General features: G+C 38.3%; 1 protein-coding gene across 6 annotated transcripts in view; it reads left to right on the forward strand.

Moving 5' to 3' along the window:
• The first annotated feature begins 974 nt into the window (after positions 1–974).
• The window catches only part of IKZF2 (IKAROS family zinc finger 2), a 121,066-nt gene continuing 106,837 nt past the window's right edge, over positions 975–15,203 (forward strand). The window contains exons 1-3 of one of the 6 annotated variants that reach the window (XM_026673160.2): positions 975–1,334; positions 3,882–3,930; positions 4,419–4,523. In XM_026673160.2, the coding sequence (XP_026528945.1) occupies positions 3,897–3,930; positions 4,419–4,523 (139 nt within the window). In that variant the 5' untranslated portion in view covers positions 975–1,334; positions 3,882–3,896. Of the gene's footprint in view, positions 1,335–2,284; positions 2,363–3,881; positions 3,931–4,418; positions 4,524–15,203 lie in introns of those variants that run through there. The other 5 variants (XM_026673156.2, XM_026673159.2, XM_026673161.2 and 2 more) reach the window with 5 other exon arrangements.

Here is a 15,203-nt window from a genome sequence, read left to right on the forward strand (position 1 = left end):
TCACATGTATCTGAAGAGCTCTGGCTCTGAGACGTCTTATAATACTGTACTATACTTGGATTAGAGATCTTGGTTTATTTCAAGTTTGAAGGCTAAAACTGATTTAAGACCATATGCTTAACCTTGGATTAAATCAAATCAAATCAAATCAAATGTTTATTGTCAATGCACAACATGTGTACAATGAAATTGGAATGAGCCTCCCCTGGTGAAGGTATTAACTATTATTTTACTAAATTAACCCAATATTTGCATTTGGCAACACTAAAATATAAACTGAGGGTAGCTACAGGGTTTCACATAACAAAAATGATAAAATCTCCTTCCAAGCTGAGGGCTACTATGGCACATCCATCTATTTTTCTTGGCAGCTATATGGGAATATTTTGGCACCTTCTGGGATATACATTATAGATATGCAAAAAAAAAAAAACCTTCCCAATTTTTAGCGTACAGCTTTGCGAATTCCTGGGGTCTCCCATCTCTGCACATGGTGCATCCAATCACGCTAAGATGTTTGAGATCAGCCAAGGATAGCAGAACGTACTGAACCACAATCACGTTAGCCTAGTGTGTTTGAAGCCCATATTAAAACTATTTTGCAGTGCGATCTCTCTCCCCCCCTCTCTCTCATACACACACACTTTTTATTCGATTTCGCTTCCGTGTTACAATTATGTTGAGACAGGCAACATTGGAACTACAGTGCCCAACCAGCAGAGTTTTACAGCAAGGAGCGGTAAAAAGCCCCCTCCCTCTCCCGAAAGTTTATGCCGTGCCGGCAGCTGTCCCGGGGTCGCGATGGGACTCGTTCCCCCTGCTCCCGTGGCGGAGCGGGGTCTACCCAGGCACCCAGCGCCTCCGCCTGGGAAGAGCCGCCTGAGCTCGGGAGCAAAGAGGCTGCGGGCGTGTTCGGGGACTTGTCCTGTAATCGATTGCCGAGTCAGCTGAGCAGCGCTGCCAAGCCAGGCAACGCGCTTCCCAGATCGCTCTCTCCAGCTCAGAGTGTCTGGGTGAGACAACTGTGATGCCTCTGTGTGTGTGTGTGTGAGTGAGTGAGTGAGTGCACGAGCGAGCGAGCGTGTGAGTTGCCGGATCGGTTTCTCGGGGTTTGACCAGTTGTCCCAGGCTAACCCTGCTCTCTGAAGATGGAGGAAGTAAAAAACAGGATTACCCTTAGCTACAGATCCACTGCCTTAGTTTCCATAACCAACTGCGGGGCGCAAACACACGATCGCTAAGCCTAGGAAAGAAACCGAGAAAGGAAAAGACTCATTAACAAAACAAACAAACCGGGAGGATGGTGGAATTGTTTCCCTACGCGCATTGCTAAGGTAAATCTTTGTTGGGCTATTTCTTCGGCTCGGCTGGTGGCGGATGGAAAGGAGAAGATTTCTCTCTGGAAAGGCTGCCTGCCGGGCTCTGTCTTCAGCGTCGTCGGGATGCGTTGCTGAATAGGGGTGTGTGTGTGGCTGAGAAGGGCAGGGAGGCGGACAAGGTCTGTCACTGAGTACCACGCAATTATGGAGCATCTCTAACCTCGGGGTCAACAGGACTTGTTGCTTTTTAATCCCCAAATAAAGCTTTAGAATAACATAAGGAGGCGAAAAGGCTAGATTTGCAGTTCTGTTTGGAAAACGACCATTTCATGTTGGCCGAGCCATTTCGGTGAATGCGGATTAAAGAATGCCGAAAAGAACAACAACAGAATTCTGATTTCTAGGAGGCTAATCGATTAATTCGTCCCCACTTTTTTTTTTTTTTTTTAATACGGTGGGCTTTTGTTTTCTTAACTGAACTGGGCTTGTCAGTTGCAGTTAAGAGTCTTCCGTCCACGATGCGCGAGGATCCCCCCGACGAAATCTCCTCGAATGATAACACAATATTTCGTGGCACGCCACGCCACGCGTTCTGTTTCAAAAATGCAGTGTTTAAATTAATTGACAGCGCGCGGAAAGAAACAGACGCCGGTAAAATTAGGAGCTCGTTTTATTTTGGCTAGGGCCAAAAATAGTGGCCTGGGTTTCTGGATTCTTTTTCTTCTTCTTCTTCTTCTTCAAGTCCGTGATCTACTACTCCTTTCAGCTCCCCCCCTTCTTTTTCTTCTTTCCTCCAAGATTTTCCCCCCTTCCCTCTCGGTTCTTAAGGAACCGGTGGATCAAGTTTTCTCTCATCTGGTTAATCGCACTGCTGTAGCTTTGGCTGACCTCTCTCTCCCTTTTTTTGTTCTTCATCTTTCCTGAAAGTACGTGCCATTCCCAACAAGCCCATCCTGAAGGGGGGTGGGAGGAGAGAGAAGAAGATTCCTTCTTCATTTTTGCTTTGTTTCCCTTCCGATCCGCTTGCTCTGAATGGTCTACCTGTAAGTTTTCTCCATCTTCCCTTGAACCCTGGAGGAGGGAGGGGGGAAATGAGGGGGGGGAAAAAGAGAGGGATCTGACTTATTTCAAAAGGCGCCCCCATCTCGCTGTAGTTCCAGAGTGTTGTAATTCCGTCTTTCTCTTCGTTTTTGGTTGGGAGGAGGGGTAGAAGCTGCCATCAGAATTTGGAAATGGTGAACAAACTTTTTTTTTTAACCATAGAACTTTTCTTTCTCTCTCTCCCCCCCTTTACCTTGCTATCCACCTCATTGGCTGGGATAGTATTTCTCTCCTCCCCCCGTGGGCTTTAGGAACTTTCCCCCCTTGTTACCGTGTATGTTACCTGCTGAAGGTGGAAGATAAGGTAATTTTGGAAAGGCATGAGGGGATTGCTCTTATGCTAAAACATTTAGATCTCAAGTATTATTCTTAAAGCCATGTAAACATCAACACGATGGCAGCGTTGCCCGATGAAATCTAAGCATTATACTGAGTATCTTGGGAATTTGATATGTTGTATGCCAAAGAGAAAGGAACGCAGCAGAGAAGTCTTTCTTAAGGAGGGGGATGAGGTAAAGGGAAGTGGTTTAGGAGACAAGAAATGGAGCTGCCTGTTTTCCAGTAAGTAATGGAGAAATTCCAGGAGCTGGAGCTAAATATACTTAGCAATCAATACAGAAATGGTTCATTGTGAATAATTTAACTGCTTGATGTAATAAGAGTTTTGAAACTAAAGGCAAAAGGGAGCCGGGAAACTAGGAGGGAAAATGCAATTTTTTGCCGGCCATGGTTTTTTCCTTTTAAATTTCACTTTAATATGTTGATTATTTACCTTATTTTATTTCATTTTTATTCATATAGTAGATGACTGAGTGTCATCTAATATGGTTATTTGATTTATAAAAAGTAATAGCGTGCTCCTTGCTAGCAAAGTGCTTCAAAAAAACTTTTGAGACTGCAGTAATGCATGCAATCTGGAACTACTTTAAAAATTGCTCCAGGGTTAAAAACTTAAGCTAGAATAAACTGGTTCCTGTGCAAAAATGTTATATCAGTGTCATGGAAGCATACATTTCCCATTTTTTGTTCAGCATTTTTTTGTTCACACCATAATGGTAAGAAACTTTGTAGCACTGACATTTGACAGTACTTAAAAACCAGTCCAAAAATTCTTACTGGAGATACTCAGATTCCCTGTTGGATTTATTAACAAATACGCTCCTGCCTTTGTGTAGAAGTAGCTGTTGATTGTTAAATCAGTTAACACATTCCTGACCTAAATAAGATTTATTTAGAATCTGGTTAGTAATTATTTTAGTGTGTGATTCCCCCTCACCACCTCCACAAGGTTCATTTTTGGAAAAAAGTAAATTAACCTATTCTGATTACTGGGTACTTTCAGAAAGATTCCAGGCAGAAAGCCTTCTGCTATGACAAAAAGGAGAGTTCACTAAGAAACCTAGATCTTTCAAGAGTTGGCAGAGTGAGGGCATCTTTGACTGTCTATTTTTTATTTTATAGCACTGCACTTTGATTATGGAAGTGGAGGCTACTGATGGATACCTGCCCTGTAAGTATCAGCTTAATTTTCCTGTCATTGTTTGGGCTTTTGCCTTATTGGGCGATGAAGATCATTTTTTATTATCATATTTTATTTTTTGTTAATTTGGTCATGTCAGTGACACTGTATAGATGTCTTGAAAGGCAGGTGGTAGGCAGCCTATATGGAACATAATCTTTCCCTCTTTGTGTTTCTTTTTTCTTTTTTAAATAAACCATACACTGTATGCAAAGGAACTGAGTGTGAAATTGAAGGGGTGTGGACATTTCTTTGGCCTTGTCCCAAGACCATAATATTAAACCAGTGTTGTTAATGTTGAGCAAGCCAATAAACAGACCTTTTTGCCATACCTTGTAAGCAGTTGTAACCTATACCCTAGCCTTTAATGAATGGAAGAATCTAATAACTTGGGAGCAGAATTACCAGAAACAGTTTTGTCCTGGGTGCAAATAACAGTTTTTCTAAATAAAAACTGACACTTTTTAAAAATATAATAGGTGACCATGACCTTTCACCTGAAAGGGAACACTCCAATGTGGCGATTGACCTTACTTCAAGCACACCCAATGGGCAACATACCTCACCAAGTCACCTGACAAGCAGTAAGTTGTATTTTAAAGTGTTTTGCATAATAGATTAATTAATCTTGTTCAGTCTATGAGGTTGGTTTGTATACAAAGAACAGAGGGCAGATTGGTTCTTCATACTAATATACACCTGAATGTGATTGTTAGTCTGAATTACTCCTAATATCAGCGTTCCAGGGAACATCCATTCCGATTAATATCACCCCCCTCCCACTTTCTCAAGCTATGTGGCAGCAATGAATTAGGATTCCATATCTGATACCTAAATTGCTAATGAGTGTAATCATGTTTAGTTGAACATGATAGAAAAACTTAAACTTGTTGGAAGTTGGGTGAGAAGTTCTTTTGTAATGCATACATGGCTACAGATTAGTTCCAAGCAAAAGATTTTTCAAGGTATTCAAGTATTCCAAAAATATATTTGGTGGACTGAATGATTGAAAAAACACACATAAAATGTTCTTTATTACTGTTCCACCTCCCTTGCCTTTACTTTTTGAGACTTTTCAAAATGAGTTTTATGTTTTTGGATGCTTGCAACACTTTAAATGCTTAAAAAATAAAATATACATTTTCCTTGGCTATTGACATTTATTTACCAAATAGCTTCATTGTTGTTTGAAATGTTAGATATTCATCTGTTCTGGTTTATACAACTGAAAATTTTTATTTTATAACTTTTTCATCTGCCTAATTTTCTTAGCAACATATTTTATGTGATTTATTTCACACTTGATCATGCTAATTATTTTAAGGTACTTTTTAAATTCTTTTTTATATCTTTTTTTTACTTGGGACTGTAAATAAATAGTTATATATTATTCCAGATTAAATTCTGCTTCAAATAGAAATGTGCAGTAATTAAATATGATCTTTCTATCATCTCTTTCTGAGAGGGAGCTATAGCACTCGGTCATTTTTTTCTGTCCTTTAGCAAATTATGAGTGGAAAAAAAAGATTTTATGAGTGTGTGAATTGCAAGATTATTAAGAAGCACTCAGTTATTTACTTGTTGCTAATGATATGTTATTAGTGTCCTGGATTAAATTTTATGGATTAGTCTCATGAGGAGCATAAATAACATTTAAACTGAGCAGTAGAACTTTAGATATTATTTATGTTTCTTATGAAACTAGGAAGAGTGGAGTGTATAAGGGACCGATATTTTCTCAGTGGGTTTGATCTGGTTAAATATTCCTAAAATATAATAAAATGTAGAAATAAGTTGATGTAAGAGACAGGAGATTTGATGTATATATTCTAGTTAATCTACTACAATGTGTATTTTTTGGTGGCCAAAATTGAGATCTGAATAATGAAAACGTTGGTCATTTAGTCTTGTCTTGTTGCACCTCCAGGAGTTAATTCTTTCAAATAAATAATAGAACAATTTACCCTGAGGCTCCTTTGAAAAGATCAATTGAGAACTACATCCCTTAACATGATCTTGGTTATTTGTATCCTGTTAAAACAAGAAGGAAGCCCATAATAGGCAACTGTCTTGGCTTTTTATATACTGTAAATATTGTGTGTACCAGACAGCAGAAAGAAAAAAAAGCTGCTTTTGAAACAAACCATTCTCACCCAACTGTATTAAAATTACATGCTTTGGAGAGAGTGTTTTTTCCTCATATTTATTAGCCTGTGGCAATTCCAAGTGAGTAAGACTTGGCTATACTATGCATGTTTTTATGTTTCCTTCCAAAAGGTTGCAGGTCAAATTTTTTTGGCACATATTTCACAGATGTCAGCTTCATCTTTTCATTACTGCATCTATTATTACACTTACATAGATTATAGATGAAGCCAAGTTTTCCTCTTTTTAATGAGGATGCTACCTTCTACGTTAGATTGGTTCTTGTAATGTATTACATATACTTTAGTGAAAAAATGCTGTGCTTTGAATTATTAATTTGAGTACCTTATTGACAGGTTTGTAATTGAACATTGATGGGAAATATAAATAAGAAACAGGACTTCTCTCTAATTTTGTTTCAGTAACAAATGATGATATAGCCTGTCATGGAACAAAAAATTACATTCATTATACATATTGTATAATGAAATTGTAATGAATGAGTTGTATGAGCATTTGCTACAGCAGATAGGAAAACTCTGGACCATAATTGGTTGAACAATTATGATCAACCAACAGATCAATAAATTGATCAATAAAATAAAAGATACTGATGATACAAAGGATTGGGGACACTTCTTATTTTTGAGATTTTTATTCTGACCTTGCTTGTTGCTGTCCCAAGTAGCTGCACTGTCTACCTGTAAAGCTGAGTTGGCTTTGCCCTGGTCTGATCAAGCAGAAAAGATTACTGAGAGTTTTCACCTGTAAGTGATAAGTCCCTTGCTCAGTCTGAGGAAGTAACTGTAGTTAAATGTTTGTAAGAGATGTTCATAACACACTGATATGTGTAGCTCTTGGCATTTACATATCTACACTCTGTTTCATGCTCAAAACATTTCTAAAAAGCTGAAAACAACCTGTTGGAGAGGCAAGGGGTTTGGGAAGGTTTGCACTTGAAATGGTTCAAAACAAAATGTTTTGCACACCCCTGTAATTTAGTGATCTCAGTCATTTCAGCACAGAGAAAAATACAGCAGCGGATAAAATTTAACACCCTCTGATTTTCTAGTATGTGTTAAAAATCTTTGTATTGTTTTACAGACAACATAGATGCTATATATCTTAAACAGTGGTAGAGCCTTCTTCACTTCCTCTTTTACCACTTCTGGTGTTGAGCAAGATGCAGAGTTTCGGCTCTTGCTCTTCTGGCAACTTAAACCATTGTTAATTGATGTTGTATTGTGTCTTTGATGTTGTCTCTATCTTCTTTTGGGTCTGCCTCTTGTTCTTCCTCATGGTGGAGTGCCATGTGGTAAATACCAGTCTAGAGTTGCACAAATGTTTCCAATTATGTTCTTAGCTGTGGCCCACCAGTTCTGTTCTTGGAGGTATCAGTTCCTTTGGGTTTTGCTATATGCGTCTTCGCTTTTGCAGCAATGATTGGCTTATATTCTTACACATAAAGAAAAAAAATGGATTTGGAACACCAGTCTTTCTATGTCTGCTTTCTATGTATTTTTACATAGAAGAACGTGTGGACTTGGAGTGGTGTTCTTCAAGTATGAATACTCTTCATGGGGATTTGTATTAATATGATCAATCATTTGTAATATGTTGGAAAGGTTTTGCTGTGCTGTCAGTAGACTATGGCTCAGTTCAAGTCTAAACTGTTGCCTGATTCATTTGGTTAACTCAGCCTTCTGAAATTTGGTGACTCTTATCTGTATAGATCTTCAAATCCCACAATGTTTCAGTAATGCTGGGAATTAGGGAAGTTGGTGTCCAACATATCTGAAAAGCATTAGATTGGGTTACACTGGGTTAACTGCATGAAAATGTAAAATATTATTGCTCTAGGTCTGCTTTGATTTAATAAAGCATTTTTCCAATCAATTGTCTGGCTTTCTGATTCATGCATCTAAAAAATGTCCAACTAATGAAATGAAGTTTCGACAACTTATATTAATTATTATCTGCTGTTAACAGGGTTTACTTATAAGCTTCTTTCACGTTCACATTTCTTTTGCGAATGTAAATTACAGTAACAGTTTGGATTATTTTAACTGAGGAACATTTTTCCTAAAATGTACAATAAGGGCTTTTTAACTTTAATTGCTGCTTAATTGGTCCCTATTCTGGTGCTCTCATTGAAAAATGATCCTGATGTTGGGAAAGATTGAACGCAAAAAGAGAAGGAGAAGACCGTGAAGTGGCTAGATAGTGTCATTGACACAGTGAACATGAATTTGGGCAAACTCGTGGAGATGGTGGAGGGCAGGCTATCCTGGCATGATGTGCTCCGTAGGGTCACAGAGACTTAGCAACTGAACAACAACATTACGGTGCTCTTTCTGCTATTGAAAGATCCATTATATACAGGTAGTCCTCAATGTATAGCAGTTCACTTAGTGACCATTCAAAGTTATAACAGCACTGAAAATAGTGATTTATGACCGTTTTTCACACTTACGGTTCTTGCAGTATCTCCATGATCATATAATCAACATTTGGATGTTTGACACTTGACATATATTTATAAAGTTTGCAGTGTCCCAGAGTCATGCAATCACCTTTTGTGACCTTCCCAAAAGCAGAGTCAATGGGAAAGCCAGATTCACTTAACAACAGTGTTACTTATCAAATGCAGCGACTCAGTTAACAACAGTGCCAAGAAAGATAGTAAAATTTACTTAACAAATGTCTCACTTAGCAAGAGAAATTTGGGGCTCAAGTGTGGGTTATAAGTTGTGGACTACCTGTATACAAAGGTTTTATTTGTGATTTCTTTGTAAGTGTTGCACTCTGGTTCATTAACTTATGGCATACAAATTATTGAACAAGTGTGTTGTTATTTTTCCACCTTTTCCAGAAAGTGATGAAGAAAAACTTTGGATTTACTTTAAAGTATGATAAGAGTGCTTGCAACTTTAAGGTATCTTTGGAATTAATCTAACAAGCTGAAACTGGGAACTGGCACCAATCTCCTGTGCCATGCATGGCAAAAGTCTTCCATCCCAAAAGCAGGCTTAGAACCGAAGATGTTCAACTGGTTAAGAGATTCTATCATTCAGGAAGGAAAACCATGTTTAATCCTGAAAAATGGAACTGATAAAAGCCATACCTATCCCCCCCACTACCAAGATATTACTATCCTTACCTTCAATAAAAGACATACAAATTGAACAAGTAAACACCTGGTATTTCTAATGTATTCTGAGGGTGTTGGGTCTTTCCCAAGATAAACCCTAATCTGAAAGTCCCCCGGGTTTTCCCTACCCAAAGGAAAGTCAAAGTCCCTTCCCCTGCACCCACATGTCCATCACATGGTCCAATCTGTCCACAGTCCCAGCTGGAGATGCCTCCCAGTCATGGCTCTCCAGGTGCAGGCTGAATGTCCTTGATTCTCGGAGAAAGGAATGTTGTGACTATCTATCTCTACCCACTTTGTGCAACCCCCCCCTCCCAGTTTCTCACAGCAGGGGCCTAGGCACTAAACATGGCAGCCCTGAAGATCCAAAGAAAACGATGGCCTTTAGGGCTGATATCCTTCATCTGCTGCTGCTGCTGCTGCAGCTTTCTTCAGGTTAGCACTGTGGTGTACCAGGAGAGGGGTGGGGCAAAAATGAAGCTTCATCCATGACCATTCTTTTATTGTAAGCTCGCTAGCTCAGTCAACTTAGTAGGAAATCTTTTTTACTGTGAAAAAGAATGCACTACAACTATTTATTACAGGGCCCATTTATTTATTTATGTCTACAGCTCTCTTGATTTAAATGCTTAGGGCCTGTATTAGGATTGTGGAGATAGCTGGTAAGGTCTATCCTTAACCAAGTAAGTTCACTAGGTGACTTGGGGTGAGGAATGATCTTGCAACCTATCTTACAGGGTTGTTTGCAAAAACTAAAGAGAATTTAAAGTATGTTGTCTCAAGTAACTTGAAGAAAATGGGGTAGAAATCTAAACAAAAATAACTCACTTTTCAATGAAAGTAGTATGACAGACAAAGTATCAGCAATGTGATTCTCCATTTTGGATAATGTACTTCATTAGCAAACTTTGCTTTAATTCAGCCATGCACATACAACATGGCTTCTCAAGGAGGTGATCTGTCCAGGAAAAAAAGATTGTAATAGAAGAGTTGTGTGTTTTAGTTCCCATTCAGGCAACACCTTTAGCAGAATTGTGCAGAGATTTCCATTGAATAAACAAGGGTGGTTCTAAATCATAGGAATATTAGAAGCAAGGAAGAATGATTCTAGCTTAATATCAGTTTAGATCAGTGGTGGGATTCAATTTTTTTTACTACCGGTTTTGTGGGCATGGCTTGGTGGGCGTGGCAGGGGAAGGATACTGTAAAATCTCCAGTCAGAGGTGGTATTTGCTGGTTCTCTGAACTACTCAAAATGTCCGCTACCGGTTCTCCAGAACTGGTCAGAACTTGCTGAATGGTTTAGATGCTTTCAGTGCAAGATACAACATGTTTTTTTTAAATCGGCATAAAGAAAAAAATATGAATTAAACCATCTTTACTTACTTACATTGCATTTACATTAAAAGTATCAAGGTATCTAAATAACCCCATTCATTCTTTGTTTTTTAATAGCACTAGACTCTCATTTATTTGTTTAGATTTATATCCCATCTTGATCCAAAGTCACCTAGAGATTTGTCATGTGGCAGGATGATTTGAATCTGGGTCTCCTCAACCCTAGTTGTAACTTTAATTCTCTGGCTCACTTTATTGAATTTGAATTTGATACAGAGCTAATGAATGTACCTGCATCATAAATGTGAATACTTTGCCCGCTGGAACAGGTAGTCCTTGACTTAAGACCACAATTGAGCCCAACATTTTTGTTGTTAAGTCAGACATTCGTTAATTAAATTTTGCCCCATTTTACAATCTTTCTTGCCACAGTTTTTAACTGAGTCACTGCATTTGATAAGTAACATGGTTAAGTGAATCTTGCTTTCCCATTGTCTTTGCTTGTCAGAAGGTTGCAAAAGGTGATCCCACGACATTGGGATCACACGTCATAAATATGAGCCAGTTGCCAAGTATCTGAATTTTGATCAAATGATCATGGGGATGCTGCAAAAGTCGTTACTGTGAAAAATGTGACCATTTGTAAAGTGCCTTTGTAACTTGGAATAGTCTGTAAATGAACTGTTGTAGGTCTAGGACTCTCCGTAATGGCCGACACACTGCAATTTGAAATTGTTTCAGTCTAGACTCTAGTGGCTGGGTCTGGTCATCACTTGTCAGTTGTCATAAAATCGCCCTTGCATGCCATGCCTCCCTTTTCAAACTAACAAACTGTATTAAAAGGCTTATGCTTTCGTAGCCATAGCTAATTTCATCAATGCAATGGAATGACTAGACTGATGTAGGATTTGAACTGGGATCAGGTGTGGGGAGGGGGGGAGAGTGAGGACGGCAACAATACATTTTGTTAGTCTGAAAAAGTTTTATGAGGCTCCTTGTGTCTCTGGAAACTTATTAGGAAAGGATAACAAATGCAGCCCCATTTTTTTAAAAAAAGACAAAAATATATAAAAAGGAAAGATACAAGGATTATGTTGCCTTTTGTTTTGGAAAAAAATACTATTGATATGGTTGGGATGGAGAGTACACACACATAGAGAGATACAACTTATGCACACCTATTCATATTATGTGTCTTACTTTATCACACACTGTACATACGTATATTTCTGCAAAGCTTGCTTCCTTTCTTAGCCCACAAAATAAAATAAAAAATGACCACAGTTGCTGGAATTGCGTTCTATCCAGTTTTGGATAAAAGCTGGGGGGTTTATCTCTGCCCCAGGGATAACTAGATGTGCAGGGTAGCATGGATTGGCCAGGAGCAGCTCTGATCTATTCTCCTCTGGACAGGGTGCTTTTTGACTCATTATTGACAGAGCTCAAAAAATGTTCCTTGCTTTGATCTGGGATATTCAGTAGTAGCAGCTGTCTGTTCTGCCCAAGAGTTTTGTAGGGGGGGAAATACTGTGCTGTACCCACATGTAAGAAAGAGAATCCAACAATTGAAAAGTTAGACATCACTGCTTGATAAATAAACATGTTATTCAATTCTTTTTCTGATGTATTCTGCATTGCTGTAACTTCCAAGCCACCATTTGCCTTCAACTGGTAAATGGTGACTGAAAATTTGTTCTGGCAAAAATAAATAAGGGTTTCACGACAAACCCAGTCTTTCCCCAAATTAGTAGTTTTTAGAAATGCTGACTTAGACTCATCATAAATGTAAGCATCTATGATTGTTGTAAGTTTTTGTTAGATTTGTCTAGGTAATCTAAATTCCTCAAGTTAGACAATGGAAAGTTGGAATTGGTAACAGTGACACTCCAATCCCCATAAGGGAGATGATTTTTCTTCCTTCTCTCTTTGTTCTGCCCCAACCTTTTGGTGGCATTTTACTGAAATATTCAAAAATCTGAACTGCTCTGTATGGTTCTTGCTTGTGTATTTTGAGAGCACATATAGTGTAGTATGTTCTTTAGTGGCATGTTATGTTCTTGGTGCAAAAAATGAGCAAGATTTCCAACATTTATCTATGTTTGCCAATTTATCTGATAATAGTGATTAAGATGCTGGTAGTGAAAGTAAATTTATTGGACTTAATTCTCGTCCCTACTCCTCAGCCCTTTAAATTGGGGTCCACAAGAAAAGCTTCTCCATGATAAATCCAGTTATATGCAGTTACTTTCCTTGGAGTATTAATATACCAGACATGACTCATCTGTTGGCATATGATATGATTCCACTTAATTTGCATACTGTAATTGTATAGCAATGCAGCAAAACTTGTTTGAGACTATTTCTTCCCTCACACCATAAGTTTGTCAAATTTCATTACTGGGTGTAATGCTTGTTAAATACAGCTTACTAGTAATAGATGTGAAATTATACAGTGTGTTGTATGTGTACACAAACTTATACACGTACATAAATATGCTTACTGCTTTTTTAATATTAAGATAGGCAACTAGCAGGCTGCAAATGGTTCCCATTATGTCCTTTTGCAACATTGGAATCACCTGAGTTTTACTACTAAAAATCACAAGTTGGTGGCACATACCATTTAATGGGCCTCTGCCAAAAACATATGCCTGTCCATACTAATATATAATTTGACATGCTTTTACGTGTTCTGCAAAATATTTTTATTATACTGATATTCATATTGTGGTATTTTATTATAATTCTAAGCCTTATTACTGTGTTAGTTTTCATTATTACAAATAAAGACTGCAAAGAACAAAAGTTTGTTAGCACTACATTGGTTGTATTGCTTGATTATTCATTAATGTATTAAATGTTGCTATTTTGTACAAAGCAAAGCACAATTAATTAATAAACATAATACAAAAAATAGCAAACTATATTAGCAAAATGAACATACAAATCAAAAAGCAATGCTCTGATATGTCCCAATAAAATAATACAGTGTTTTACAGTCTTAAAACATGCAGATTTTTGATGATGGAGTGTGAGTAAGAAATTCCATAGATTAATTAAAATAAACATTATGAGTGACACACAACACCTAAAATAGGAAGATTTAGCTTTTATTTATTTATTTGTTTGTTTGTTTAATTATATACAATTTGTATACTTCCCAAATTCCAGGAGGAGAGATAGGTGGTCCCTCAACTAGCCAGCCTTATTGTATACGGAGTTTGCAGGTAATGATCAACACCTTGAATTGCACCCAGAAGCAAACTGTCAACTAGTGCAGCTTGCAGAAAAGAAGTGTTACATGGGATGAGTGCCTGTGCCATCACATTCTGGACTAGTTGTGGATTCCAAATGGTCTTCAAGGACAACCCCATATAGCCCACAGTGTAGTACTCTAGTTGTGAAAGACCAGGGAATAAGTGTCTGTTGAAGGGCTTCTCAGACTAGGAAAGAGCAGATAACGTTGTGCAAAGGCCTTCCTGACCATTGCTGCAACTCCTCATTGGGCAGGAATTGTGAGTCTGAGAAGACGTCCACACACACAATATGCTTACCACTCTATAGGATTTTTTAAAAAATGATACACTATACTTTAAAAATATAATTCATGGATGCTTACAGAGTGAATATTACCTCTGTTGTGTGATACTGTATCTTTCAAATCATAAATTAAGCACAAACATTGAGGAACATGTACTTGCTATATCAGCTTTAGCCAGTGGTGGGATTAAACAATTTTTACTACTGGTTCTGTGGGCGTGGCTTGGTGGGCATGGCGTGGCTTGCTAGGCATGGCTTGGTGGGCGTGGCAGGGGAAGGATACTGCAAAATCTCCATTCCCACCCCACTCCAGGAGAAGGTTACTGCAAAATCCCATTCCGTCACCACCAGTGGTGGGATTCAAATTTTTTTACTACTGGTTCTGTGGGTATGGCTTGGTGGGCGTGGCAGCGGAAGGATACTGTAAAATCTCCAGTCAGAGGTGGTATTTGCTGGTTCTCCAAACCACTCAAAATTTCCGCTACCGGTTCTCCAGAACTGGTCAAAACCTATTGAATACCACCTCTGCTCCCCACCCCACTAACCTGCTTTCCAGCTCTGTTCTCCTGTGCAGGGCAACAAAAGAAAACTCAGCTGAACAGCTGGGACTCGGGAGGCATAGAATAGATGGGGGCGGGACCAGTCAGAGGTGGTATTTGCTGGTTTTCCGAACTACTCAAAATTTCTGCTACTGGTTCTCCAAATTGGTCAGAACCTGCTGAATACCACCTCTGGCTTTAGCATAAGGACTTCCTTTTTTTGTTTTGGTTGTGAACCAGCAGAGAAATGCTATGGCATTTGTGGCATTGTGGTGTAGTATAAGGTCCTGAGCCATTAAAATGGCATTCACTCTACAAAACAAGGACTAGGTTGCAAATGACAGGACCTTGGTAAAAGGAATCCATTGACATTATCATTTATTTATAATTTTAAAACTTTTTAAACTCAGGAGGTCTTTACAGCTGAGAAATATTAACATTTTAATAGGGATAGAATACCAGCATAATTTAACATTAAATTATTGTCAAATACTCTTGGCCGCTTTGGAAGCTTTAAAAAAATATAAAGATAATTTCAGATTGGAACTCAG

This window comes from Notechis scutatus, chromosome 1, assembly GCF_049901735.1.
Source record: "Notechis scutatus isolate UNSWTSFEM ecotype Mainland chromosome 1, rNotScu1.2, whole genome shotgun sequence".
NCBI lineage: Eukaryota > Metazoa > Chordata > Lepidosauria > Squamata > Elapidae > Notechis > Notechis scutatus.